The sequence below is a fragment of the Balearica regulorum genome, chromosome 28 (genome assembly GCF_011004875.1).
Source record: "Balearica regulorum gibbericeps isolate bBalReg1 chromosome 28, bBalReg1.pri, whole genome shotgun sequence".
NCBI classification, from domain to species: domain Eukaryota; kingdom Metazoa; phylum Chordata; class Aves; order Gruiformes; family Gruidae; genus Balearica; species Balearica regulorum.
Window position 1 is genome coordinate 2,654,128 of NC_046211.1, and position 26,774 is coordinate 2,680,901.

General features: G+C 64.9%; 4 protein-coding genes across 4 annotated transcripts; 2 read left to right on the forward strand and 2 right to left on the reverse strand.

Annotated features, from left to right (window-relative positions):
* Window positions 1-782: 782 nt before the first annotated feature.
* IQGAP3 (IQ motif containing GTPase activating protein 3) lies at window positions 783-16,578 on the reverse strand. Its single transcript, XM_075737175.1, has 38 exons — window positions 16,554-16,578; window positions 14,059-14,146; window positions 13,509-13,665; window positions 13,148-13,225; window positions 12,853-12,929; window positions 12,633-12,700; window positions 12,279-12,392; window positions 11,766-11,944; window positions 11,379-11,466; window positions 10,950-11,113; window positions 10,650-10,737; window positions 10,323-10,486; window positions 10,008-10,168; window positions 9,669-9,793; window positions 9,322-9,485; window positions 9,026-9,116; window positions 8,753-8,920; window positions 8,480-8,622; window positions 8,235-8,405; window positions 7,821-7,904; window positions 7,494-7,565; window positions 6,856-6,925; window positions 6,184-6,392; window positions 5,783-5,935; window positions 5,503-5,666; window positions 5,107-5,331; window positions 4,881-5,021; window positions 4,284-4,368; window positions 3,764-3,996; window positions 3,542-3,674; window positions 3,131-3,233; window positions 2,828-2,972; window positions 2,579-2,666; window positions 2,103-2,315; window positions 1,804-1,970; window positions 1,560-1,661; window positions 1,147-1,255; window positions 783-902 (listed from the first exon to the last, which is right to left on the reverse strand). The coding sequence occupies exons 1-38, from the start codon at window positions 16,576-16,578 to the stop codon at window positions 789-791; spliced, it is 4,923 nt and encodes a 1,640-aa protein (XP_075593290.1). The 3' UTR covers window positions 783-788.
* A 1,078-nt stretch (window positions 16,579-17,656) lies between these two features.
* Window positions 17,657-21,548, forward strand: TTC24 (tetratricopeptide repeat domain 24). Its single transcript, XM_075736936.1, has 9 exons — window positions 17,657-18,031; window positions 18,255-19,025; window positions 19,116-19,328; window positions 19,408-19,536; window positions 19,700-19,821; window positions 19,927-20,046; window positions 20,337-20,410; window positions 20,948-21,115; window positions 21,458-21,548. Exons 2-9 carry the CDS (start codon window positions 18,275-18,277, stop codon window positions 21,546-21,548), a joined length of 1,668 nt encoding a protein of 555 aa, XP_075593051.1. The 5' UTR covers window positions 17,657-18,031; window positions 18,255-18,274.
* A 425-nt stretch (window positions 21,549-21,973) lies between these two features.
* NAXE (NAD(P)HX epimerase) lies at window positions 21,974-24,035 on the forward strand. Its single transcript, XM_075737129.1, has 6 exons — window positions 21,974-22,191; window positions 22,629-22,737; window positions 22,834-22,944; window positions 23,075-23,188; window positions 23,275-23,422; window positions 23,505-24,035. The coding sequence occupies exons 1-6, from the start codon at window positions 22,007-22,009 to the stop codon at window positions 23,705-23,707; spliced, it is 870 nt and encodes a 289-aa protein (XP_075593244.1). The 5' UTR covers window positions 21,974-22,006; the 3' UTR covers window positions 23,708-24,035.
* Window positions 23,993-26,628, reverse strand: GPATCH4 (G-patch domain containing 4). Its single transcript, XM_075737128.1, has 7 exons — window positions 26,477-26,628; window positions 25,938-26,011; window positions 25,753-25,845; window positions 25,424-25,531; window positions 25,136-25,248; window positions 24,947-24,991; window positions 23,993-24,828 (listed from the first exon to the last, which is right to left on the reverse strand). The coding sequence occupies exons 1-7, from the start codon at window positions 26,541-26,543 to the stop codon at window positions 24,354-24,356; spliced, it is 975 nt and encodes a 324-aa protein (XP_075593243.1). The 5' UTR covers window positions 26,544-26,628; the 3' UTR covers window positions 23,993-24,353.
* Window positions 26,629-26,774: the final 146 nt, after the last annotated feature.

Genomic DNA, 26,774 nt, shown 5'->3' on the forward strand with positions numbered 1-26,774 from the left:
CAGTGGAGAGAAGTCGTCCCTGCTCTGGTCCCCCGAAGCATCCCAGGGACAGCGGTGGCTCTGAGCCACCCTCCTCTGTTTCTGCCTCTAGGCTGGCTGGAGGGCAGGTAGTGAAATTCATTTTTAAAAAACCCAAAACTCTCCTATTGCACCCTGATTTACTAGAGAACAGCCCACGGGTGTCTTCACAAGCAGTTATTGCCTCTCAAGTCTCCCTCCCCCCGTACAGAGTCTAGTTCTGACATTTCTCCATCTTTAGCGGGAGGAAGAAAAATATATATATATTAAAAAAAAAAACCCTTTATTTTATCACTAAAACCACGGGTAGTGTCCAGAAATCCATAGTACCCTTGAGCAGCCAGCTGGTAGCAACACCAGAACTAAACAGCCAAAACACCCACAAAAGCTAGATTTTTGTTTTTTAAAAGCTACGCGCGCTGCAAAAGCTGCGGCAGCCGCATCCTTCCTGCGGAGAGGGTTGGGTACCGGCTCACGCCTGCGCGAGCCGCAGTGGTGGTGGTGGGGGGGGGCTCCCAACCAGCACCGATTTCAGGTTCTCCAGGGCTGGGGCTGAGCTCCGAGCCCTCCCGCTGGGCACCGTGGGCTGCGGATGCTCAAGCACGCTGCATCCAGGCAGGGAAGCGTCATCTCAAGCAGCGGTTTTCCCCCGCCGCGGGGACGTGCTGCCCCAGGACCACCGACCCCGAGGTTCCTCTTTGGCAGATTCGCATCGCGTGCACACACCCCCCCCCCCCCCCCCGCCCCGTAACCCTGCCCACCCACCCCTGTTACTTCTTGAAGAACTTCTTGTTGAGGAGGAAAATGAGCAGGTTGACGTTGACCTTGGCCTTATCGAACATCTTCATGACGGCTACGCCCTCGTATTGCAGCTGCAGCAGGTCCTGGGGGAAGATGTGACCGTCACCCGCCGCCAGCCCCGTGCTGTCCCACCCCCAGCACCCCCCAGGGGAGAGGGGAGCCAGCGGGGAGATGCACAGCGAGGGTGGCCCCAGCTCGGGACAGGGAGCCCCGTGGGCTTTAAGTCCCCCCAAAACCAGCCAGGTGTGGGGAGACCACCCACCCCCTGTACCCCCAGGCTGCCCTGGCCTCGCTGGGGCACCAGCAGCCCCAGGACGGGCTCCCCACCTGGTAGTGCAGCTGGAACCGCTCCATGTCGATCCCCATGAATTTGGCTTTGACTTGGAACCTGCCCGATTCCTCGCAGGGGATGATGTCAAAAATCACGTTCCTGAACCTGAAAGGAAGGAGCCGCTTGCTACCAAAAGGGGTTTCACGGCTTTAACGCAACCAAGGAGCGGGTCACCCACCCAGCGCAACCCCCTCGGCACACACAAAGCCAGAGCTACAGCCCCAAAGCCCCCTCCGAACCCCAACCCTCCCCTCCGCTCTCCTGGCGATACCCAAAACGACTCACCCCATCCTTGGGGGGTGGGGGGGATGTCGGCGGGCCCACGCGCACCCTCCTCCCGGGTTATTTTCCTCTACCTGCCCAAGCTTTGACCTGCAACAGCTCATCCCAGGGACCAGGGGCTACGTACTGGCTGGGCGGCAAGTCCTCGATCTCCAGCAGCACCCCCTTCTCCAACAGCCGCGCCGCCGTGTAGCGCAGCGACTGCAGCTTCTTGTTCTTCCCGCTCACCCTTGAAGAGAAGAGACCACACATGACCCCTCAAGACCCTCCCCAACATCTCCAGCGCTCACCACATCCAGACAGCAATGAAAAAAAATTTTTTTTTTTTTTTTTAAAAAAAAAGCTTACGGGGTTTTTGTAAGGAAACGTACTTGTTGCTGGCTGCCAGGTTGTCGAGGCAGGTCTTGATGTACTGGTTGTAATAATCAATTTGCTCCTCGTAAAACAAGGTCTTGGCGTTGAGGCCCTGCAGGGTCTGTCTCAGCTTCAGGAGCTCCCCTTTGCGGTGCTGTCGGTAACGCCTCTGGTTGCAGATGTCCTGCAGGACACAAAACCATACGAGAAAGCCGATATAACTCGTTCTGAGCTTTAACGAAGCACCAGAGAGGTATCTCAGATGGGTTTAGAGAGGTGACCTGCTGACTCAGGTCTCCCCAAGACTCCAGCACACCTTGGCCAGCTCGTCGATGAGCTCCTGGTACTGACGGGCAGAGTCCACGAGCCCCAGGCTCTCCAAGCGCCGCAGGTTGCGGATGATCTTGCGCTTCTTCTCCTCCATGGACAGCTGGCTGTTCGCAGCCAGGGAGCGGTTGCGTTTCAGCTTGGCAGGGGTCTGGGCGTCCTGCAGCGCTCGCCGGCGCATGAGGTGGTCGTGGGAGGCTTCCTGGGGACGAGAAGGGGATGAGCCTGGTGCACGGCTGGCACGGGACACGAGGAGATGGAACACCCACACACACGCTTTGATATGAATCTCTCCTGGCCCAAAACACATGCTTTCTCTGAAAAACAGAGCCCAGCCGTTTCTGGAGCATAAGAACAGTGGCCAAGCCTTTGAGAGGAGCAGGGCAGCTTTTTGCTGAGGCCTTGTTTGCTGTTTCCCCAAGAAGTTTTTTAGCCCATCCCCAGCAGCAGCCTCACTCATCCCACCTCGTGCTCAGAGGCTGGTGTCCACAGGATCTCCGGGAGGGAATCTCCTGGCTGGGACTGGATCACGTCCACCAGCATCTGCTTGGTGCTAGAGACCAGAGGGACACATCAGGTGTCTGCTCAAAAACCATCACCCTCCTCCTCCACCAGAGCAGCATGCCATTTAGTTGTCTCCCAGGGGTTTCTTGCCCCCCTTAACCATCCCAACCCCAGCCAAGCTCCCCTGAAGCCCGCAGAGCCCATCCTCACCTCAGCAACAAGCTCCTCGTGTCGCTCTCCTCGCTGCTGGCCACCGGCACCAGCTTGCCGGTGAGGGTGAGGGAGATCTCCATTTTGCTGAGCTGGGAGAGCACCTGCTCGGCACTGCCGTCCGCCGGGCCGGCAACGTTCTCCCCTGTGAGGGCAGAGAGAGCCCAAGTAGCCACGTGGGGCTCAGAAGGGCTGGCTTCCCCATGCCCAGAGCAATCCAGCTAGAGCTTCATGCAAGAAAAGCATCCCCATCTCCACCCTCTTCCAGCTGGGATGGGTGGTGGGCCCCAGAATTCTACCTACCAACGAGGGATTGGACCGTAGGAAGCTCGTCAAGATCTTCCAGAAGCTCGTGCAGGGGATCGCCGTGATGTGGCGCGATGGAGTCCTGGTGCTCGAGCAGGAGCTGGATGGTGCAAGGAAGGACAGTCAGCCGTAAAGGGGCAAACGGGGACCGAAGGCCAGTTGGGAACGACGCAATGATCTTTGCACCCAAGAGGGGACTGCAAAGTTACGAGGTTCAGGGAAGGACAAGCAGTGGAGAACCTGCAGAATCTGGATTATTTGCTTTCTTAACAAGGGAAAGAAAAGGCCAGGAGGAGCTGTGCTGGTGGTAGGATACAGAGGAGCACGATGAAATGCAGCAGAAAGACCAGGAGGTGGGAGCAGAAGAAGTGGAGCCTGCTTGTTTGCAGATGAGCTTTATGCCCTTACCTTGTGCGTGTTGATGAGCTCCCCCACTGTGATGTAGATGACTGGTTTGGCCACCGCCACCATCTCCGAGTACTCGTCCATGTTAAACCTCTCTTCTGGCTCAGGGACACAGCAGGCAGCAGAGATGAACCTCCTGTGGAGAGGCACCTCTTCGGTCAGCCCCAAAAACCCTGCCACCGGCCCACAGCCACCCTCCCACCCTGATGCCATCCTGGTGCCCACCTGAACTTGTTGTGGGTGTCCTCCAGGTACTGGTTCACCCCGCAGAGATGTGCGTTCTCCCCGTCAAAGGCCTTGTGGGCAGCCGCATGCTGCAGCACTTTGGCGACGGAGCCCAGGCTGCGGCGGTGGTCAGGATGCAGGGTCACCCCGGCCGAGATGTCCACGATGTCGAAGCCGTCGGGGGCCACCACTGCCGGGTTCATGAAGCGGTAGTAGAGCAGGTGCCCCACAATCTAGGGCGCAAGACAGGCTGGGTGTTGGGGAGCACATGGGCTGGTAGCTCAGCAGGGAAGGCTGTTTCGTCCTTGCACTGCCCGGTGGGACCCTCCCAGAGGGGACAGCAGCACAGAGAGGAGCCCACTGTTGGCATTTCCTTAATAGCTCAAGGGAAAAACACCTTCAAGTCAACGCTGAACTCAAGAGGACTTGACCTTCTGTGACGGTATACTGGCCCTTCACGTGCACACGTGGTTGAACCCCACCAAGCAGCACAGACCCCCCCCCCCCAGTCCCGGGATACCTTGTCGATCTCCTCTGCTGAGGCCTTGGGGAATTTCTCAGCCAAGGACATCCTCAGGATTTTGGCAACGTAGCGCATCCCATAGCTGAGGAGAGGGCGGGGAGAGGTCCATCAGCATGTGGGGCAGCACCATGCTCAGCCACCTTGCCCCATCCCTACTACCCATCACCCAAGACACGGCAAGCCCCCAGCCTTGGGGCGATGGAGGAGCCCATCAGCGAGGCTAGCAGCTGCAGCACCCCTCAGCTCCCTTCCCTGACCCTGCTGCTGGCCCAGACATCCCTGGAGGAAGCCTTCATCCTCCAAGATTACCACAAAGCTCACAGCTTTTTCCTTGGAGACACCTCAACACCCACAGTAAAGTGCTCACAAACGGAGTGGCAAAGGCCGGCCTGCCAGGGCATTGCTGGTGGAGAAGCAGCAGCACCTGCTGATATTTGGATTTCCCCTCGTTGACAGCGCAGTAACTCAGTCCTGCAGCAGCTAAGGGACTGGGAAGGCCCCCATCACCCAACCTCCCTGTCTAAGGCCTTGCTGAAGCTACCTTCAGGCCAACAGCGCTGCAGGGAAGTGCACACAAACCATCAAGATACGTACGGGATCTTGTCTACAGAAGAGGTGATGGCAGAGACGAACTTGTCCGTCATCGTGAGGAGGTTGCGGATAGAAATATCCAGCCGCCTCTGGACCTCAGGGTGGCTGAGAGCCTGCTCAGGACTGACCTCGTACGGGAGTTTGCTGTGGATGGAAGACAAGGTCACCATCACCACCCCAGCTTCCATCACCCTGTGGTTGGGCTAAGCCTCCTTGCCCAGGGCCTGACCTTTTCTGCCCACTCTGCGACTCGGTCTGGTTGATCCACGCCTTGTAGATATCCACAGGGTTGGTGCGGATGCTGAGGGTCTTGTCCTGCAGGACCTCCTGTACCGGGCCACCCAGGATCTGCCGCAGGGCGTTCTGCCCACGTGCGTTGCGGTAGAAGCTGACCACCAGCCGGATCACCGTGGCGTTCCCCGTCAGGATGTCATGGACATGGTCCACCTTGGACCTGGAGAGAGAGACAGGATGGATGGGATGAAGGGGATGGACCAGTGTGTGTGTTCTCCAAACAGGAGAACAGGAGGCAGCAGTCAGGGGAGATAACCATGTCCAAGCTGATGCCTCTGGTCCAGCCTTTTCCCAGACCTGTCCCCAAACCAGGACATCCACGGCCACTCACCTGATCTCCTCCTGCAGCGCCGCTTTGAAGAGCTGGAGCAGCAGGTAAGCCTCCCGTGGGTTGGATGCATAGTTGTAAAGCGTAAAGATCACCGACTCCATGAACTTAGTAGACTTGTTCTGGGGCATCTGGAAGATCAGCCTGGCCAAGTACACAGGCTGTGTCTACAGGGACAAGGAACATCAAGCTAACCTCAAGTGTCCTGGAGTGGCAGGGGGCCAGGGCCCCTCCACTGCTCCCCCAGCTGGGGGGGGACACAGCAGAGCCCCACCAGCCCCACCTGCAGCAGGTAGAAGAGATGCTGGTAGGCCTCCAGCTTCTGCCGCTTCTCCTTGCTGAGCGACTTGAGCCCCTTCTGCTTGTCTACAGACATCATCTCTGAGAGCTGCTCCTTGTTCTTCTTGGTCAGCTTCTTGCAGTGGGAGACGACCTCCTGGAGCCACCCAAGCAAGGAGAGAGAAGCGTTGGTGACTGCCGGCAAGCTCCGGCGTTCAGCCCAGCTTCCGGGAAAAGGGAGCGAGTGGCACCTCAACGCTCCCCAACCCCTTCAACCACTTTAAAAGCAAAGCAGAGAGAAGTTCAAGCTGTGATGCCAAGGAGGGGAGGACCAGCTCTGTGATGGCTGAACAGGCTTGGGCACTGTGGTGGCCGAGATCCCCCCACCACTGCGCTGCTCCCCACCTGCAGCGTGATCCTGTTCTTGACCAGCAGCCCGATCTTGATGTCCATGAGGTCCAGGTCACTCTCCAGCTGCCGGTTGGCGCGGATCCTCTTCACCACCTCCTCCCGCAGACGCAGCACCTCCGACTCCTCCCAGAAGTCGTGCTGGCTCTGCTCCAGCAAGTGGATGAAGCGCCGGACAACGCTCAGCGGCGGGCTCCTGGCGTGAACTGCAGCAAGGCACGGCATCTCCATGAACACTCGTGGGGACGACTGAGCGGCCGCCCCCACCGTGGACCCTCAGACCTCCAGCATCTCGCCAAGACACCCCGTCCTCCTCCCCAAAAAAGCATCTTCTCGCAACACCGGGACACAGGATAAGATGGCGTCGTGCTGTGCAACACCTCCCCGGGAAGCCTTTGGGAGCAGCGGGGCAGCAAGAGCCCCTGGAAGAAGCCTTCATCCTCCAAGATGACCACAAAGCTCAGCTTTTTCCTCTCAGGCACCTCAAGGAAAAAGCTCTAGCAGATGCCAAGGGACCACCAAGCCTCTGCCCCGCTCGTGCTCGCCACGGGGACGCTGGCGGCCAGCCTGCCGCTGCCTCCCCACTGCGCAGGGCCGACGAGGGAGGAGGCAGAGTCCCCTTCCCAATTAATTACAACCACTTCAGAGCAGAGACGAGCAGGCACTTACCCAGCATCCTGTAATCCCCGCGGGCCTTGTTAGCTCGCACAAAAGCCTGGATTTTAATTACAGCTTTAATCTGCCAAGACAAACAAGGGGACGGGGGATGTTTCCCCGCAGCATCCCTGAAACACGTGGGGAGCGGAGGAGAACTGGCCGGGTACCTGCCTGCTCCCGCTGCTGGGATCTGCCAGCGCCCGGGACGAGGGTCTCCACAGCCCAGGAGGGATTTCAGGATTTCACCCTCCTGAGGGGTCATTTCCCCTCCGCTCGCTGGGTTTCATCACGTGCTGCAGCAACCTCAGGGAGCAGCTTTGCTTCCCGCGGCCCACACACCCCTTTTCCCCCAAAATTTCCTTCCCCTCTAACGGGCATCTCAAAGCCCTCGTTGGTTTTTGATGGGACCGGAGTGTTTTTCTCCTCACGCTTTACAAACCCAGACAGTTTGGCTTCCGGACCCACCAGGCACCTTTTCCTCCCCGTCTATCCCCACGCAAGGATGCGCCGATTTCTCCCTCCAGCTGCACCGCAACCGCTCGGGGTGGGGCGGGCAGAGATCCGACCGTGCGCTCAGGATCGTCCCCCTCCATCCCCACAGACGGTGACACGCTCCAAGAAGCCGTTTTACTCCCCGTCCCGTCGCTCACGTTCTGCCTGAAGTAGCGCAGCCTCTCCTGGTACCTTCTCCGAGCCTGCCACATCCTTGCGCCTGCCTGGATCTGGGAGAGATGCTCAAGCAGTTAGACGCTGGAAGGACTCACTTGGCCAAAGCAACCGGGTGGAAAAGGGGAAAACCCACGGGGATTTTTGCAAGATGTTCTCCCCCTTACACCGAGCTCCCCCCATCCCCTCACACACCGCCCAGTTGAGCCCCAGTTCAGCTGCCTCTTTACTGGGCAGGGGGGAAAAGCCACGCGTGAGCAGGTGGCGATGCCCGATGCGGGAGCAAAGGGCGAAGGAAGAGTCTTCCAAACCTTTATCGCAGCATCTGCGTTGGCTCGCAGGTAGCGCAGCCTCTCCAGGTAAGCTCTGCGCTGCTTGTACCCTCTCCAACAAGCCTGGCAACGAGAAAAGACAACCAGCTACCGAGATGTGCGCGAGGTCGTTACGACGTCCGGTCGGTTTTTCAGAAAACCCGCGAGAAGTGAGAATAACGCACGGCACGGGACAAAAGAGAGAAAACCAACACCCAAAGCAGCTGCTGTGAGAAAAAACAAGCCCCGTGCCATCCTCTGCAGTACCGTGGGTGAGTCCTGGCTATTAAACGTGCAGAGCAGCCGGGACCGGTGCTCCCCGGACCCGCCGGAGGATGCTGCAAAGCAGCCGCCCAGGGTTTGCATCCCCCCCCCGCCCCCACGCAGAGGGGAGACGGATTCTGGCTGCGTCACCTGGATCCTGACGGCAGCCGGCTGCTGCTCCCTCAGGAGGTGCCGTCGTGCCGCAAACTCCCGGCGGACAAGGAAGCCCCGCAGCCGAGCCTGCAGCCTCACCACGAAGGCTACGTTGGACGCCCACAGGCGCTCCCGGTCGTACGCCGCGGTCACTCGGGTGACGACCGACTGCGGGGATACGATGCGCCGGCTCAGCCCCGGCGATGGCACCGGCGCCCACCCAGCCCCATCCTTCCCCGTACCTGGATCTCCTCCCGGCTCAGGTGCGTGGTGTTGAAGCCACCGTCGCGCGGGCGCTGCCAGCTGCCCTCAAAGGTCTGCAGGTTCAGGTAGTACTCAGCACCGTCCGTCAGCCTGTGCCGGATCCAGCACGGCTTCGCGCTCCCTGCATGCCGAGATGGAGAGATTCTGCTTGGGGCGGGGTGCTGCTCCCCCCAAATGGCTCGGGCAGGATGCACCCCAGGATCCGGGGGGGGGGGGGGGGGGAAATGTTTTTGCAGCCCCCAGGCTTTTACCTGCTTGTCTCTTGGTAGCCATCAGAGCCGCGAGCTGCTCCTGGTACGCCGCGGCGCAGGCACTCACCACGCCGCGCAGGGCCACGTCGGGGTTGTGCAGCACCCGCAGGGTCTGCGCCGCCTTCCCTTCCTTGATGGCCTGGTTGATGGCGGCGGTGCCCAGAGCCACTGCGGGAGCAGAGGGGACTCGCATGAGCCCCTTCTCACCTGCCCCCCTCCCCTCCAGCAGCCCCCTGGCCAGCACCCAGCACCCACACCGGGGAGAGCACTCACTCCTCCTGGCTGCCACCGTGTCCTGGTTGGCCCTGCAGACCCCTTCCCGGATCTCTTCCCACCAAAGCACGGCTCCGTCGTCCTCTGTGGCCTGGAGGGGGGGGGACGGGACAGGGGGAGATGGGGGGGGGACGTGGAGTCTAGCAAGCCAGGCAGCCCCCCAAGAGCTTCAGCCACGTTGGTCTTGCGCTACATCCCCCCCTCGAACACGTTCTGCTTCGCAGGGTGCCGCGCTGCCGGGGGGATGCCGTGCTGCCCACAGGGGTACCGCGTGGCAGGGGGGGATGCCGCCAAACCTGCGCTTTCAGCCTTCGTGCCCGGGCCAGGACGTCGTGGTAGCGCCGAGCGGTCGGGAGGGTGACGTCGGGCAGGGCGGCCGCCGGCAGCAGCAACGCCGCCAGCGTCTTCTCAGGGTCCACCTGCACCAGCGCCTCGTTGATCAGCCGGACAGCGAGAACTCCTGCCCAGGAGGGAAGGGACACGCAGTCCAGCTCCCCCAGTGCTCCGGGCACCCAACAGAGTCACAGCCCAGGGGAGCACGAGGTTCTCTGGTGTCTCATTAGGGCTGGGCTCCCAGTGCAACCTCCGTCCCGGCGTTCGCAGAACCCCCTGCTCGACCAAACCCCACGCAGGCAGGACTCACGGTCGTTCTCATCTTGCACTGAGGAGTTGGTGTCATTCACGCTGTCCTGGATGTCGTTCCAGCTCAGGAACTCGGCTCCCGTCTCCCTAAATCGGCCTTTCAGCTGCAGTAAGTCCTCAAAATACCTGCAGGAGAGACAAAATGCACCGAGCCGTTGCCCCGTGAGCGGGAAGGGCACCTGCCAGAGCCAGCTGCCTTGCTTTTCAAAGGGGAGAAGGTGAGGCAGAGGGCAGGGAGGCTGGTGAAACAAGCCCGCGCAAAGCCCAGGTCCCCCGACCATCCCCTCCCAGGGGATTGCTCCACACCACCGCCCCCCAAACACAGAGACCGTCTCCTCACCGCAGCGCATTCGCATCCTCGACACCCGAGAGGCCCAGGGCAGGGCTGACCAGGCTGCTCCAGAGCCCGTCGGGGTCCCCGGCGTCCAAGGCTCGGTTAACCAGCGCCACGGCCGAAAGCATCTCCACAGCCACAAACAGCTCCTCCTGCACCAGCTCACCCTGCACAGGGCAGGCAGAGACACTGACCCCCCCCCATAACCCAATCCTCCGGCCCCAGGAGCCCCCCTCCCAGGCACAGGGGAAGCACCCCTCATCCTAGCAGACCCCCTCACCACCACTGGGACCCAGAGCCCGTCCCCGGAGGAGCTCTCACCCGTGGGTGCTGGCGCTGCAGCAGGGCCAGCTGGTGCTGGTACAGGGGGGCGGCGAGCGGGTACACGTCGGGCAGCTGAGCTGCAGGGTCCATCAGCGCTTCCAAGGTTTCGGCCGGCATCCCTCGACGGATGGCTGCGTTGATCCGGCCGACGGCCCGCAGCACTGTGGGAGACACCGGGGTAAGCTGGCACGGGATGCAGGAGGTGGCTGTGCCCCGTTCTCCCCTGGGACACTTGGCCAGGCAGCCGACAGGGCCACCCGCTCCAGGGGATGCGCCGGGACAGCAAAACCTGCGGCAAGCGCGGCGTTCTCCCCCACCACTCACTGGCTCGCTCCTCCTCGCCCTTCTCGTTTGCCGCGAGGATCCCAGCCTCCACCTCCTCCCGCTCCAGCGGGTCCACGTAGCCCAGCTCCTGCCGCAGGCACAAAGAAGGGCTTCGGTCTTCCACCAGCTTCTGCTCGCGCCGACGGAGCGGCCGCGCTCAGACCCCTTGCGGAAAGCTGCCGATTTGCAGAGCCGACCCCCTGCCCGGGGCCGGGGCGGGGGGGGGGACACACCACTGCAGTTCCGGGGTGCCACCCCAGCGCAGGTACCCTGTGCCCGCAGGCTCCTGCCAGCCCCTACCAGCGCCTTCTGCTCCCGATCCATGCCGAGCTGCTCCAAGTAACGGTGGAGATTGTCCCGCTGGAGGCAGCGCAGGGCCAGGACAGGGTCCTGCAGTGCACGGTACAGCGCCGGAGCATCCTGCCTCTCCAGGGCATCGTCCACCTCCTCCAGAGCTCCGTGCACTAGAGGAGAGGCCAGTTCGCACCCCGAGCAGGTAAATCATCCCGCAGCTCCAGGGAGCAACGGGAGCTGCGGTTGAAGCCTGCATACCGGTCATTTTAATTTCTCCTTGGGAACGCACGCCCAGCCCTGCTCCCCACCGTGCCTGAAGCTGGCCTGAGCAAGCAGCTCCCTTCTGCTCTGCCCCCCACCCTGGGGTACCACGGTCCCACCGATAAGCTCTGGAGACCCCCCTTCCCCAGAGAGGGAAGCCACAGCTTTGCTCACCGTTCACTTTGTTGATGTTCCCTTGGATTTCCGCCTGGGTCAGACACCGGTCATAGATGTCCTCTCCCTCGGGGATCACCTGCAGGCACTGGAGAGCGAGTCCCCACCCTGAACCTGCCACCCAAGCGCACCCCGGCGGCACGCCGCGGGGTCCTCTGCGGATGCCTGGGCTCGTTTCCCAACCCCAAATCCTGGGTCAACCAGCCCCCAAAGAGAAATCACTTCCCCACGACTTTCCTCCCATCTTCCGCGCAGTCCAAGGGCTCCTCAGGCTGCGTTTTACCCACCAAGCATGGGGACAGCCCCCAGCTGGAAGCACCCACCAGCACATCGGCAAAAGAGCTGCTCCTCTCCCAGACACCCCCCGCCGCGCGCCGCCCTCCTCACCCTGTTCCTGGCGTTGCCGCCCTTCTCCAGCTTCGCCCGGTGGAGCACCTCCTGGTAGGCATCCGCCAGCTCCTCACGCAGGTCGAGAAGCATGGCGCTGGGGTTGCGGAGGGCCACCATCGTCTGCGCTGCCACCCCCCGATCCACCGCTTCGTTGATGGCCAGCACCGCGGCATGGACTGGAGGCGAAGGAGGTAGGTGAGACGGGACAGAGGGTTGCGACAGACCGTCCGCCACGTCCCACCAAGCCACGCCACGCACGATGGTGGGATCCCCCCCTTCTCAAAGAGCAAGCTGCGGTCTCCAGTGCCCGGGAAGTCTCCGTGTCTCTACCGCAAAACCCCGGGTGGTGCTGGCTGGGACGGGGCGGTGCCAGCCCTTGCGGCCGTGCACGGCTCTGAAGGAGAGCATCTCTCAGAGCGTCTCCCGGTTTGCTGGGCCCAGGTTTGACGTTTGGGGGCTGAGTCGAGATGCTGTTACAGGCTGATGCCCAGCACCGCTCCCACCCATCACCTGCTGCTTCGTCCACCGAGAGCTCGTTGGCCAAAATGCCTCCGATTTTGCTGAAGGCAGGCAGCTGCAGGCCGTACTTCTCCAGCTCCCGCTTCATGTTGTTGATCTCCTCCTCTGGAGCAGAGCACAGAGGCGTCACCGCTCAGCACCAGCGGAGCACCCCCCCATTCCCCTGCCAAACCGGAGGGGTGCAGAAAACCCCCACACTGGGACAAGCATCACCAAGGTAGCTTTGGAAAAGCTCCCCCCAAGGTCTTCATTCCCCACGTCCCTCCCACCACAGGGATCCAAGAGCATTGTTGGCCAACCCTCATCGCCAGCCCCCAGCCCAGGTTCCCCCGTGCGGTGCCGTACCCGTGAAGTCCACTTTCCCGTACAAGTCCTGGATCTGAGGAGCCAGCCCCAGCTTGAAGAGGTACAAGCTGAAAGACGAAGCAGACACACGCCATGACCGTGCCGTCACTTGCTTCTCCCTCCCAACGTTTCTGCGACACCCGAGGCTGCCGCCGTCAAAGCGTTCGTGAGCACGAACACGAACCACGAAAGCAGTTTTGACCAGGCTAAGGACACTCACCTGAGCGCGTGGATGCAGTAGACCACCCGGGGCATGTTCTTCTTGTCATAGATGTCGGTGGTCTCTGGGTGGAAGATCTACCAACAAGACAAGAGATGGCTCCGGTGAAGATGGCACCAAGATGGTCCATAGGGATGGTGGTGTCCAAGGGTGGGGGGACAGAGACCAAGTCCCCCTGCAGCACCAGCGCTCCCCGCAACGAGCCGAGCCGGCGACGTGCAGCCCTGGTGCTGCCACAAGGACAAAGGCCAGGACGTCCCTTGGCCCGGGAAGAGCGAGGGAGGGGGGACGTTACCGAGGGAAGCCCCACGTGATTCATGGCATCGCGCCAGTAGTTGATGTTATCCGTGTGTCGAAAGTGAAGCCCGGCTGCCTGGAAGAGAGGAAGCCCAAGGTGAGGCTGAACCCCATCTTCTCCCATCCCTGGGGTCCCCCTCTCCCCCAGATCCACCCAGCCAGGGCACGAGGTTAAAGACAGAGGCAAAGCCTGTGACCCCCCCAGCGCAGCTCAGAGACCCCGTTTGCAGCCCGGCTCTATTAAATTGTCCCTTAAGGATTGCAGTCAGTACGTCCCTCCTCACTTTGCATTCACCAGCGATGGAAAAGTCCCTGCAAGTTTTGGGGTACGCCCTTCGAAACGCACCCCGCAGCCTTACCTTGTACCGCTTCTGCTCGCGGTCGTAGATCTTCTTCAGAGGGACCACGGCGGGGGCAAAGCAGTGGCCCAGCTTGGCCAGGACGACCCCGTTGCGCAGGCTTTCTTCCAGCTCCGTGGGGGGGGGCAGCTCCTCGCTCAGGCAGGCCTCCATCCAGCTGGCAGGGCAGGGATGGGGCGCGTCGCAGACCCCCACCGCCCCCACCCAGACCCCTTTGGGTAGGAAAAGCAGCACCCGAAGGAGACACCCCTCCCTTAGCCCCATAATTCCTCCCCGCCATGGTGGGGAGAGGCCGGCCGGCCCCCACCCCTTTGCTGTAGGGTTCGGCAGATGGGTGTTTCTCAGTTTGGGTGCAACAGCATGGCTAGTGCTCCCCCCAAAAAACCCAACCCCCAAAAACCACCTTTGAAGGGCCAGAAAGCACCAGGAGCAGACGGGATTTTGCGGCGTTACGCCTTGCAGCCTCCCCCACCCAGACCCCCTGTGCTCTGCCCCCCCCCCCCCCCAAATTTGAGCTCGAGGCAGAGGGGCTCCCCAGGCCCAGCCGCACCGCTTGGCCTCCTCCAAGCGACACAGGTACTGGTAGGCGACGTTCTGCCTCCTGCGCTCATCCATCTCGTCTGCGGTGAGGCGCTCGCCTGGGTGGCAACAGGGGCACGCCGTCAAACCCCGCTGTTCGGGGAGGGGGGCTTTTTTAAGCACCCATACCCCCCCCCCCCCCCCCCCAAAATGAAGATTTGGCAAAGGAAAGGCAGGGTTGCAGCCCAGCAGCCTGCCCGCGCCTCCCAGGGCCCTCGCACGGGTGGCACCACGCCGAGACGTGACGGTGACACCGGCCAGGTCCTTCTGGCGGTTGGAGGAAAGTTTCCCATTGCCCTTTATCCCAAAGTAACGGCCATGGCCAGCACCCAGGGAGGGGCACCCGGGGGGGGGGCACGGCTGCGGTTTGGGGTCCTTTGGCATCGCTGGTGCTAGAGGCACCCATGACGGCTGGGTGGCACCCAGCAGCACCCCCACCAGACACGTTCCTCCAGCTTGTCCCCAAGTACTGGGGGCTCCACCACTGCCCCCCCACACACCGCAGACCTGCCTGCCCCCCGCATGCACCTGAACCCCAACCCTCCTGAACCCCATCTCCCTGGCCCCCCCAGACCTGCCTGACCCCCCACTCACCTGAACCCCAACCCTCCTGCCCCCCATCTCCCTGGCCCCCCCCAGACCTGCCTGACCCCCACATGCACCTGAACCCCAACCCTCCCTGCCCCCCCACTCACCTGAACCCCAGCCCTCCTGCCCCCCCCAGACCTGCCTGACCCCACACTCACCTGAACCCCAACCCTCCTGAACCCCCAGACCTGCCTCACCCCACACTCACCTGGCCCCCAGCCCTCCTGAACCCCAGACCTGCCTGCTCCCCACATGCACCTGAACCCCAACCCTCCTGAACCCCAACCCTCCTGAACCCCAACCCTCCTGAACCCCCCAGACCTGCCTGACCCCACACTCACCTGAACCCCAACCCTTCTGAACCCCATCTCCCTGCCCCCCCAGACCTGCCTGCCCCCCACATGCACCTGAACCCCAGCCCTCCTGAACCCCAACCCTCCCTGCCCCCCCACTCACCTGAACCCCAGCCCTCCTGCCCCCCCAGACCTGCCTGACCCCACACTCACCTGGCCCCCAACCCTCCTGAACCCCAACCCTCCTGCCCTCCATCTCCCTGCCCCCCCAGACCTGCCTGAACCCCAACCCTCCTGAACCCCAGACCTGCCTGCCCTCCATCTCCCTACCCCCCAGACCTGCCTGCCCCCCACACTCACCTGAACCCCAACCCTCCTGAACCCCATCTCCCTACCCCCCAGACCTGCCTGCCCCCCACACTCACCTGAACCCCAACCCTCCTGAACCCCAACCCTCCTACCCCCCCCACCTGAACCCCAGCCCTCCTGCCCCCCCAGACCTGCCTGACCCCACACTCACCTGAACCCCAACCCTCCTGAACCCCCAGACCTGCCTCACCCCACACTCACCTGGCCCCCAGCCCTCCTGAACCCCAGACCTGCCTGCTCCCCACATGCACCTGAACCCCAACCCTCCTGAACCCCATCTCCCTGCCCCCCCAGACCTGCCTGCCCCCCACATGCACCTGAACCCCAACCCTCCTGAACCCCAACCCTCCTGTCCTCCATCTCCCTGCCCCCCCAGACCTGCCTGACCCCCACATGCACCTGAACCCCAACCCTCCTGAACCCCAGACCTGCCTGCCCCCCACACTCACCTGAACCCCAACCCTCCTGAACCCCAACCCTCCTGCCCTCCATCTCCCTACCCCCCAGACCTGCCTGCCCCCCACACTCACCTGAACCCCAACCCTCCTGAACCCCATCTCCCTACCCCCCAGACCTGCCTGCCCCCCACACTCACCTGAACCCCAACCCTCCTGAACCCCAACCCTCCTGCCCTCCATCTCCCTGCCCCCCCAGACCTGCCTGAGCCCCACATGCACCTGAACCCCAGCCCTCCTGAACCCCAACCCTCCTTGCCCCCCCACTCACCTGAACCCCAGCCCTCCTGCCCCCCCCAGACCTGCCTGACCCCACACTCACCTGAACCCCAACCCTCCTGAACCCCAACCCTCCCACCCCCCCACTCACCTGAACCCCAACCCTCCTGCCCCCCCCAGACCTGCCTGACCCCACACTCACCTGAACCCCAGCCCTCCTGAACCCCCAGACCTGCCTCACCCCACACTCACCTGGCCCCCAACCCTCCTGCCCTCCATCTCCCTGCCCCCCCAGACCTGCCTGAACCCCAACCCTCCTGAACCCCAGACCTGCCTGCCCTCCATCTCCCTACCCCCCAGACCTGCCTGCCCCCCACACTCACCTGAACCCCAACCCTCCTGAACCCCATCTCCCTGCCCCCCCAGACCTGCCTGCCCCCCCCCTCACCTGAACCCCAGCCCTCCTGACCCCCAGCCCTCCCGCCCCCCCCACTCACCCGGCCCCCGGCCCTCCCGGCCCCCCCGCCGTGCCGGGCACTCACACCACACCGGCCCCGCTCCCTCCATGGCGGCAGCTGCGGCCGCGGCGGCTCCACCCGCGATTTGAATCTCCCGCCGCCCACGTGGCGCCGCGCGGGGGCCGCCGGGCGCTGTAGTCCGGCACCGGGGGCGCGCGGGGTGGGCGCGCGTGGGGTGTCCCGGGACCGGCGAGCACGCGGGGATCAGCGTGCTCGGGGGGGGGGGGGCGGGCAGACAGCCCGTGGGTGCAGGGGGTGGCACACACTGGGGTGGGGGGGGAGCCCGTGGGTGCAGGGGGTGGGCACACACTGGGGTGGGGGGGCAGTCCGTGGGTGCAGGGGGTGGGCACACGCACCAGGGTGCAAGGTGAGCCCAGGGGTGCAGAGGGCATGCTGGGGTGCAGGGGGTGGGCACACACTGGGGTGGGGGGGGTAGCCCGTGGGTGCAGGGGGTGGGCACACATAGGGGTGCAGGAGGTGAGCCCATGGGTGCAGAGGTGGGCACACATTGGGGTAGGGGGGCAGTCCGTGGGTGCAGGGGGTGGCACACAGCAGGGTGCGGGGGTGCATGGGGTGGGCATGCACCAGGGTGCAAGGCGAGCCCAGGGGTGCAGAGGGCATGCTGGGGTGCATGGGATGGCACACACTGGGGTGGGGGGGCAGCCTGTGGGTGCAGGGGGTGGCACACAGCAGGGTGCGGGGACAGCCCGTGGGTGCAAGGGGTGGGCATGCACCAGGGTGCAAGGCGAGCCCAGGGGGGCATGGGGGCATGCTGGGGTGCAGGGGGTGGGCACACGCACGGGGCACACCCCCAGAGTGCCGGAGGCTCAGCACACCAGGGGACCCGCGCACCAGGGCACCCGGCTGCCAGCCGCACGCCCAGGTCCCACCAGGGTCTGCCCACCCGGGCGGGGGCTGCTGGGGGTCCCCAGCCCCGGCGGTACCGAGGGGTCAGGCCTGCGCCAGAGCCAGGACGCGCCCCTTCGCCCTCGCTACGTCAACCTGCTCCAAACCACGAACGTGCTCCCCCATTAAACAAGTCCGCCAGGAGCTCGCCGGCACAGCGAGGGGCTGGTGGTGCCATCCATCCCACGGTTCACGCCGGTGCTGCCGATCCAAGTTGCCATGGCACTGTACACCGCGCCGGTGACGGAGATGAAACCGGAGCCAACCGGGCCATTGCGGGAACGCGCCTTCCCCAGGAGGAGACCTGGCTTTGTCCCGGTTTGTGCGTGCCACGCGCGATCCCGACGCTTTCTTGGCACTCAGAAGCCGTCTGTGCTCCAGCACCAGGCACCGGCATCCATCGTCCGGGGGGCTGCGACCCGTTCCAGGCGGCTTTCCAGGCAGCCCCGCGCTGGCAGGACTTGGAAGCCCTTCGGACACCCTCCGTCCCTGTCTGGAGAGCGGCGGTTTGCAGCTGCAACGCGGCTGGAGGCGGTGGTAATGCCGTGCCCCTTCCCTCCCCGCTCTCAGCACCCTTTGCACCGAAAGAACAAACAGTAAGCGCGTGCAACCGGTTATTCTGCCTCCCAGAAAGACACCCCAGGAAATCCCCCTTTCTCCCCCCCCAGGGAGAGAATTTAGCATCAAACAGGCTACAAGACTTTCCTAATTTTTTTTTTTTTTTTTTAAATAATAGAAAATAACACTGCTTGTTTCAAGAAATCCCAGGACTGGGCCGGCTCGGGCTGCCTGCTGCATCTCTCTCTCTCTCTCTCGCAGGCAGGTTGCCCGCGCCGCCCATGGCTTCGGAGGAGGCTGCTAACCCGGGAGCGCAGCCCGCGGCGCCGGCAGCCCCTGCGGTGAGGAAGAAGAGCCGCAAGAAAGCGAAGAAGCCCGAGGCTGAGGAAGATGCTCAGGAGAGAGGGGACGAGGCGGCGGGGCGGGCAGCCGAGATCGAGGGGCTCACACGAGCCGGGCGCTGGGCGCTGGCGCTGGGCGACAAGCGGGAGGCGGTGGGGTGCTTCAGGAAGGCGCTTCTGCTCTCCGGGGACGAGATGAGCCCCCGGCTCCGCAGGGTTTGTGCCTTCAACCTGGGGGCTGCCTACGTGGAGACCGGGAAGCCCAAAAAGGGCCTTGAGTTCCTCCTCCAGTCCCAGCCCTCGGAGGGAGAGAGCGGGGAGCGCTTGGGGGACCTTTATTTCAACATCGGAGCAGCTCACGAAGGACTCCGGGACTTTCCGAAGGCTCTGGAGCATTTCGGCAAAGCTGCCGGCCACGACCGCGCGGCGCAGGCTGGCGGCCGGGCAGGGACCCGCGTGCAGATGGGCTGCTGCTACCTGGGGATGCGGGAGCCGGCGCGAGCTGCGCGTTGTTTCCTGGACGCCGCCCGGACCTACGCGGCGGCTGCGAGTCCCGAAGCTGCCGCGGTGGCTCTGAGCAGGGCGAGCGGTTCCATGCTGCAGAGCCGACGGTTCAGGGCAGCGGAGATCACGGGGGTCCTCGCCCAGTGCCGCTCGCTCTGCGAGAGCATCCCCGACCCAACCCTGCGAGGTAACGCCGTGCCGCACCTTTTCCTCTCGGTGCCTGGTGGGGGGGGGGGGGAGCGGCGCCCGCACCCAGCTTTTCCTCTCTGCCCCGCAGGGAAACTCTACAACGACATCGGCCTCGGCTACTCCCAGCTCCGCATCTTCTCCCTGGCTGCCGAGAGCTTCGAGCAGGCCCTTGCCCTCTGCGGCGGCGAGCCAGACCGGCGTAGGGAGGCCGCGCTGCTGCAGAACCTGGGTGCTGCCCACAACGCCCTCCGCAGCTTCGGCACGGCCCTGGGCTGGCACCGGCGAGCGGCGGCGCTGCACAGTAGGTCACACGGGTATCTCTCGCTCTCGGCTTTGCTGGATGTGCCGGCTTGGGATGGAATCCGTGTTCCCAATTCCAGGCGCTCTAGGGAATCGGAGGGCGCAGGGGCAGTGCTTCAGTAACCTGGCGTACGCCTGCAGCCGGCTCGGGAGCCACGAGGCTGCCGCAGAGAACTACCTGCACGCCTTGCAAGCCTTCCGGGACTCGGGTAAGGGGAGGCGCAGGTAAATCGTCCCTGCGCTGGGAGCTCTGCTGCCAAGCAGAGTCGAGCCAGGCGTGCGCCGGATCCAAAGGGCATCGGCGATGCTCCCTCCTTGGGACCTCGGCTGCGACGCGCCGGGCCAGCACCGACGCTGCCCTTCACCTCCCAGGGGACGTGCAGGGGCAGTGGCAAGCGCGCGAGGGGCTGGGAGCAGCCTGCTTCCACCTGGGAGACCCCCAGAAAGCCATCGGGCACTACAAGGAGGCCCTGACTTTGCTTTCCCACTGCCAGGTAAAGCACACCAGGGAAACCCTCCCATGCATCACGGGGCGACCGCCCCAGCCCTGGGGGGGCAGACCCCCTCGGCCCAGCCCGCGCAGGCTCTCTCCTCCACAGGACATCCCCAGAGCCGCTCGGGAGCGGGTCGTGCACAAGCTCACCGACGCCATCCAGCACCAGCTCCGTCTCCACGGCCGCCTCTCCCGAGGGGGTGGCTGGGTGCCCGCCCCAGCCCTGGTGAGCGTCACCCCGGGGGCGTGGGGCAGATCGGGGGGGGGGGGGGGGGCTGGGGACTGAGACCCCAGATAGGGGCTGGTGGGCAGAGGGACACGCCGTGTAACCCCAGGCCGTTCCTCCATCCTAGCAGGACCCCAGCCAGCTGCGGTTTTGCTCCACGCTGCCCCACGCCAGCGGGACACGGCCACGGGGGAGCAAGGTGTGAGTAGGAAAGCTGCCGTCCTGTCCCTCCTTTCTCCAGGGATGAGTTCCCAGCATCACCCGTGAGATAAATCTTCCTTCCATCCCAGGTCCTCCGGGGGGAAAGCCCAGGCTGGGGACAAGCAGTACGCGTCTGTGCTGGGAGCACGTCCTGGGCGTTCAGGTAAGAGGGTGCAAACTAAAACCCAGACAATTTGGTTGAGCCATACAGATGATTTCTGCCGCAGCCAAGGCTTCGGCACGGTCGGGTACCGGACTCCTGCCTATTTGCCCTTCCTCCCTGGAGGCACAGGAGCAGCCCTGGCTGACAGCCCCGCACCGGAGCCCCACGACCCACGCGGCCGCCTGGACACCTCTGGGGAGGATGAGGATGGTCCCAGCACGGCTCCAGGGTGTCGCAGTCAGCCCCACGCTAGTAGGTGGGTGGGCGAGGGGGGGGGGCACCCCGATACAGCTCCTTGCACCCACACACCCTTGCATTAGCAGCAAATGTAACGCAGCGAGTGGCATCGCCCTGGGGACTTGTTGTGGTTAAAGGTGAAAATCCAGAGATTTTAAAAGACGCGTAATTCTGGGGAGCGCGCTTGGGGTAATTCAAACCGGAATTCGGGGAGGGTTCGGCAACGACGTGATAGGGGAGAGTTTGTCACACGGGTGCTCTCCATCACCTCCACGTGAGCCGTCTCCGCTTTGCTCCCAGTAACCCGAACACCATCCGCCCGCGCCTGGCCCTGCCACGCCACGCCACGGGTAAGTACCGAACACAACCGGAGCTTCGCTCCCCCAGCGAGCCGAGGGCTGCGGCTCTCACGCTGCGTTTCACAGGGCGTCGCGACCACCAAACCCTCGGGCTGAGGACCCTGGAGCGGTAGGTGGATGCACTGAACGGGGCAAGGGAGCGGGCGGGTGTTCTGGGCTCCGGAGTGTCCTCCGAGGGGAGGGTTGATGGATGGAGACCCCCCTCCCGGCAGGGCTTGGGACCCCCCGCTCCTTGCAACGCCCGCGTCCCCAAGCCCAAAACCACGGGGGCTTGGGATTTTGGCCCCTGGTAGCCAAGCCCAAACCCCGGCCCGAGAGACGGGGCAGCCGATCTGAGGGTGGATTCAAGCACCCCTGTATGACCCCCCCCCCCCCCCCCCCCCCCGTTCTGCACCCCTCCCGGCACCCCCACACCCCGTAACGCCTCGGTGGCCTCGCCGCTGCCTCCCAGCCCCGCCGATGACCCCGCTGCTGACGCCGCCGGCTGCCGGGAGCCCCGCACGGGGAGCAGGATGCTGTCCCTCGTCTGCAGCCTCGTCTGACGGTGGCGGACGCCACGGTGATGGCCGCTCCCCACGGGGCGGGGGGGGGGGGGCGGCAGCGGGACCGGACAGCAGCGTCCGGGCGTCCCCCGGGGCAGGGCCGGAGCCCGTTCCCGGTGTTTGAACCAACACGGTTTTAAATCCGGTCCTTTGCCGTCCTCCGTTCCGTGCTGGGGCCGGGGGGGGGGGGGGGGGGGGGCGATTCGATGGACCGCGGGCTCCGAGCCTGGCACCGCCCCGCGGCACGGGGATGGGCGCTCCGCCCCGGGCTTGCGCCTGCGCCTGCTCCGTGCTGGGCCGGGCCGTGCTCCAGGCCGCGCTCCGTGCCGAGCTCCGGGCCGTGCTCCGAGCCGGGCCGGGCCGGGCCGTGCTCCAGGCCGCGCTCCGGGCCGGGCCGGGCCGTACTCCAGGCCGCGCTCCGTGCCGAGCTCCGAGCCGGGCCGGGCCGTGCCCGCCGCATGCCGACCCCGCGGGCGCTGCTGGGGCTGGGGCTGCTGGTGGCGGCGGGGGCGCGGGCGGGCGGGCGCTGCCCGAGCCGGGGCTGGTGCTGGGAGCGGAGCTGGGCCCGGGCCCGGTGCCTCCCCCACCGCGCCATGCACGGGCCCAGCGCGGCGCCCGGCCCGCGGGGGCTCCGCTTCCTCGGGTACGGCTGCGGCGGGGCCGTGCGGGGACCCGGGGGCGGCGCTGGCGGCGGTTAAAGGGGCGGGGGGGGGGGGCTGGAAATTGCGGGGGTGTCCGAAGGGTGCTACAGGGTGCGGGGGATGTTTTGGGGGGTCCGCAGGGTGCAGGAAGGGTGCGATGGGGGGTTAACAGGGTGCAGAGGGGCACCGGGGGGGGGGGGGGGGGGCTGCAGAGGGGGTCGGGCAGGACACATCGGGGTGCAGAGGGGTCGGGCAGGACACATCGGGGTGCAGAGGTGCACGGGGGGGGGGGCTCGGCACGGGGAGCTGGACCCTGTCGTGTCCCCCCCCCTCCTTCCACACTCGCTGGTGCTTTGCACAGTCGGGGGGGCTCAGAGGTGCCCCCCAGGCCGGCCCTGACCCCGCAGAGGTCCCCAGGGGTGCGTTCCTCCCTCCCCAGGCAGGAGGAGGCCCAGGCCATCGACCAGGAGCTCTTCACCGAGTACAAGTTCAGCGTGGACCAGCTGATGGAGCTGGCGGGGCTGAGCTGCGCCACCGCCATCGCCAAGGTGGGCACACGAGAGGTGGGGGGGGGGTCCCCGGGGGGGGTCCCCGTGGCACAGCTGCATCCTCAGCATAACCCTACGCCTCCTGTCCCGTGCCAGGCCTACCCACCCAGCTCCTTCACCACGAGCCGGCCCGCCGTGCTGGTCGTGTGCGGGCCGGGGAACAACGGCGGCGATGGCTTGGTCTGCGCCCGGCACCTGAAGATGTTTGTGAGTCTCCCACGCAGGCGGCTGCGTGCTCCCCCTGGGGAGGGTGCTCGTCCCCGTGAGCTTTGGGGGTCCCGCTCCTCTGGCTGCTCCTGGTGCCAGAGCGCTGTTCAGATCCCTCCTGCTCTTGCAGGGCTACGAGCCGACCGTGTACTACCCCAAGCGCCCCAGCAAGCCGCTGTTTGAAGGTCTGACCACCCAGTGCCAGAAGATGGACATCCCCTTCCTCCCCGAGTTCCCGGCTGAGGTGAGGAGCAGCCCCCCAGCTAGGGAGCAGCCGCCCTCGGAGCTCTGCCGGGGGCTGGTTTTCACCCGCTGCTTTCCCCGCCGCAGGCTGCGCTCATCGATGAGCTCTACGGCCTGGTGGTGGATGCAATTTTCGGGTTCAGCTTCAAGGGAGCAGTGCGGGAGCCCTTTGGCAGCATCCTCAGCACCCTCGAGCGTATCACGGTGCCCATCGCCAGCATCGACATCCCCTCAGGTGAGTAATGGCCGGACCCGCTGCAGGAAGGTGCCTGGCCAGGGTGTTCCTGGCTCCAGCCTGGCCCCGGCGCTTGTTGCAGGCTGGGACGTGGAGAAGGGGAAGGCGGACGGTCTCCAGCCCGACATGCTCATCTCGCTCACGGCGCCCAAGAAGGCCGCAATGCATTTTACTGGCCGCTACCACTTCCTCGGGGGTAGGTTTGTGCCCGCCGCGCTCCAGGAGAAATACGCTTTAAACCTGCCACCGTACCCTGAGACAGACTGCGTCCTGCAGCTGACCTAGGGCCGGGGCTCAGCAGGGGCTGGGGGTGCTGGGCTAGGCTTTGGCACAGCAGATCAGGGCCTAATTCTGCCAAAGCCGCAGCTCTCTGCTAAAAGATGCTCAGCACCTCGGTGGGCTCCAGTCCTACCCAGTGGGATCGAGGTTCATTGCAGACCAAAGCCCCCCCGGAGCTTGGGACCGACGGGGTGGCTGCCAGGCTGGCTCTGTTTGGGGTTGCTACCTAATCCGAGTGCTTCTAGGCGTAGACGCGATCGGGTCTACCACGTATTTTGCACTTCAGGATAGTTTCACTGCAATAAAGATTTATTTGTGCCCTTAAAAAAAAAAATGTCAATAGTCTGTGGGGTCCATCCCCTTGTGTCCCTCTGCGACAGACCCATGGCAAACGGGTCCCTGTCCCAGGGCCTGGTGGGAACTGGGGTCACCCCGACGGAGGGAAGGCTCGGGGATGGAAATGAAGCTCGATCCAGCTCCAGACCAGCCAGCGTCCCGCGGCAGTGAACACACAGCTGGGCCACAGCGCTGAGCTCCACCTGGGAAGAGCCCGGAGCACCCTTGGGCACCCATCAGCACCAGCGGGCAGGATCAGGACCCTCACAGCCAGGTGGTAGTGGCAGCTACGCAGCATGGCAGCCTTGGCCCTTGATCACTCTGGCTCCCTCTTCCTCTTCTTCCTCTTCTTCTTCCTGGGGCTGTGCCCAGCCTGGCCTGGCCCATCTGTGTCTTCTAGAGGTACCTCTGTCTCAGCCGGCTCTTCTTTGTCATCCTCCTTTTTCTTCTGCTGCTTCTTTTTCTTCTCCTTCTTCTTCTTTGTCTCAACTGGCTGTTCTTCATCCTCCTCCTCCTGCTTCTTCTTCTTCCTCTTTGTCGCCTTCCCTTCCTCTCCTGCCACCTCCTCTTCTCCACTTGGCTCCTGGCCCTGCAGCACCTCGGGATCAGCTCCATCCCTGGACTGTTTCCTTTTTTTCTTCTTCTTTTTTTCCTGCCTCTCTCCTGGGGGGCTGCTGCTCTCTGGGGGCTCACGCTGCCGCTCCTTGTGCCGGTACGTGGCCAGGAAAGCTCGTTCCTGCTCCTCCAGGCGCGCCAGCTTGGCACTCATAGTCAGGCCGTGACGGGCACCCCTGCAACGACCGTGGGCAGCGGGGGTCCGGCACCTCCCTGGCAGGGAACGTGCCCCCAGCCTGCTCGAAAGCCTGTGCCAGGAGGGGAGAACCCAACCGCGCAGCCCCCACCACTTACTTGTGTGCCGTGCGACCCCCGCACGCTCGCATCAGTTCCTCATCCGTCAGCCTGCAGGACACAGACAGGACGCGTCACCCCCAGCACTGGCATGGGGGGGGAGCGCGGTCTGGACCGGGGCTCCCCCTCGCAGCACTTGTCACTCCCCACTCCCGCATCGTGGGCACAGGGCATGCACCGCTGCCCCAGCCTCGCCTCCTGGCCGAAGACAGGTCCAGCTTCCCCTCTTCCTCCTCCTCGCTGCTCTCTGAGCCGGTGGGCAGCTTCACGGACTCCTCCCCGCATGCTGTGAGCGTGGCTGCCTGCAGCGGGGAGAGGCAGAGGGGCTGTGAGAAAGGGGGACAAGGAAAAGGGGGCCCTGGGGGCCACAGCAGCGATGGGCTGGGGAGGCTGTGCTGCAAGGAGGGGTGCGGAGTTCACCGCAGCCTTCACAAAGACACCAGCTGCTCCTCGAGCCGCGTCCCCAGGGCTGGTTACCTTCACGAAGCGGCCGTACACCATGCTACCGGTGCTGCCAGCCTTGCGGGGCTTCTTATTGCTGATCGTGACTCCCTGCTCGGAAAGCGTCTTCATGGAGATGCCATCCTGAGGGGACAGAGGCGCAAAGGGCTCGGGAGTGTTTTGCCCGAGGGGCTTCGCCCCTTCCAGCAGCACCTCGCCCCCCCACGCAAGGTGCTGTGCGCTGTTAGGGGCTGCAGCGACATATAGCGGCAATGCAAAAGGGACCCCAAAACCCTCCCCCTGCCTTCAACCCCATCCCGACCTGACCGGGGTGCCCCCTTGCCACCCCCCCAGCCCTCCCCTACCTTCCCGGCCTCCACGGCGATGTTGGCAGCTGCCTTGTTGAAGACGTGGTCCCACCAGTGGAAGGAGAACGGCTCCGCCACGTCGTGTCCCACCTGTGGGGTGCAGAGGAACCACCGAAACGGCTGCGGCTGGCGGCGGCTGGTGGGGCCGAGCCCCCGCGGGGCGGGGGGGGGGCTGCACTCACCCCCGCCGTGTCACACTTCACCTTCACCCGGATGGCCTCGGCGATGCCGTCCTCCCGCTTCCCCAGCCCCTGCCCTGGGAACAAGGGCAGCCGTCACTCGCCGCAGCGGCTCCCCCAGAGACCCCGCGCCCGGGGGAAGCCACCGGGGACTGGGGCTGCTGCGAGACCGAGAGTGGGGGGGGGGGGGGGGTGTGTGACACGCGAGGCCGAGCCACGCTCCCACGGGAAAGGGGCTGGGGACGGCCGGGGGCGAGCCGTGAGAGCGGGGAGGGACAGAGACCGGGGCGGGGGGGGGGCCGGGGCCTGGGGAGCCGCCGGGGCCTGGGGAGCCGCCGGGGCCTGGGGAGCCGCCGGGGCCTGGGGAGCCGCCGGGGCCTGGGGAACAGCCGGGGTCTGGGGAGCCGCCGGGGCCTGGGGAACCGCCGGGGCCTGGGGAGCCGCCGGGGCCTGGGGAGCCGCCGGGGCCGCTCAGGGAGGGCCAAGCGATGGCGGGACACGCCGGAGACCGCGGAATGGGGGAACTCCAGGCCGGCCCCCACCTCGCCGCCAACCGTGCCGCCGCAGCTGACTCTCCGCGAACCGCATCCCGCGGCCCGGAGCGCTCATGGCTGCGGGGTCCGGCGGGGCCCGGAGGGTCGCGGGGTTCCCCTCAGCCGCCGCCCGCCCCAACGCTGCCGCCGCCGGGCAGGAAACGCCCACTGCGCATGCGCGCGCGACCCGGAGGGGCGGAGGTGCTGGGCGGGAGTCTGCGCATGCGCATTCGGGCGGTGGCGGGAGAACCGGGATGGGGAACTCTGCGCATGCGCACGCGGCGGGGCTGGGGGCGCGCGCGCGAAC

Excerpts from the sequence above, each read along its gene's own strand:
- GPATCH4 (XM_075737128.1), bottom strand. The coding sequence starts at position 26,543 with ATGAGCGCTCCGGGCCGCGGGATGCGGTTCGCGGAGAGTCAGCTGCGG. Across the intron at positions 25,532-25,752 it reads TCGCCGTGGAGGCCGGGAAG|GATGGCATCTCCATGAAGAC; the intron begins GTAGGGGAGGGC and ends CTGTCCCCTCAG. Across the intron at positions 24,992-25,135 it reads TCTTCGGCCAGGAGGCGAGG|GGATGAGGAACTGATGCGAG; the intron begins CTGGGGCAGCGG and ends CTGCAGGCTGAC.
- NAXE (XM_075737129.1), top strand. The coding sequence starts at position 22,007 with ATGCCGACCCCGCGGGCGCTGCTGGGGCTGGGGCTGCTGGTGGCGGCG. Across the intron at positions 23,189-23,274 it reads TCCCCGAGTTCCCGGCTGAG|GCTGCGCTCATCGATGAGCT; the intron begins GTGAGGAGCAGC and ends TCCCCGCCGCAG. Across the intron at positions 23,423-23,504 it reads CAGCATCGACATCCCCTCAG|GCTGGGACGTGGAGAAGGGG; the intron begins GTGAGTAATGGC and ends CGCTTGTTGCAG.
- IQGAP3 (XM_075737175.1), bottom strand. The coding sequence starts at position 16,578 with ATGGAGGGAGCGGGGCCGGTGTGGT. Across the intron at positions 9,794-10,007 it reads GAGGATGCGAATGCGCTGCG|GTATTTTGAGGACTTACTGC; the intron begins GTGAGGAGACGG and ends TCTCTCCTGCAG. Across the intron at positions 5,936-6,183 it reads AGAACAGGATCACGCTGCAG|GAGGTCGTCTCCCACTGCAA; the intron begins GTGGGGAGCAGC and ends GGGTGGCTCCAG.
- TTC24 (XM_075736936.1), top strand. The coding sequence starts at position 18,275 with ATGGCTTCGGAGGAGGCTGCTAACCCGGGAGCGCAGCCCGCGGCGCCG. Across the intron at positions 19,329-19,407 it reads GCGAGCGGCGGCGCTGCACA|GCGCTCTAGGGAATCGGAGG; the intron begins GTAGGTCACACG and ends TCCCAATTCCAG. Across the intron at positions 19,537-19,699 it reads GCAAGCCTTCCGGGACTCGG|GGGACGTGCAGGGGCAGTGG; the intron begins GTAAGGGGAGGC and ends TTCACCTCCCAG.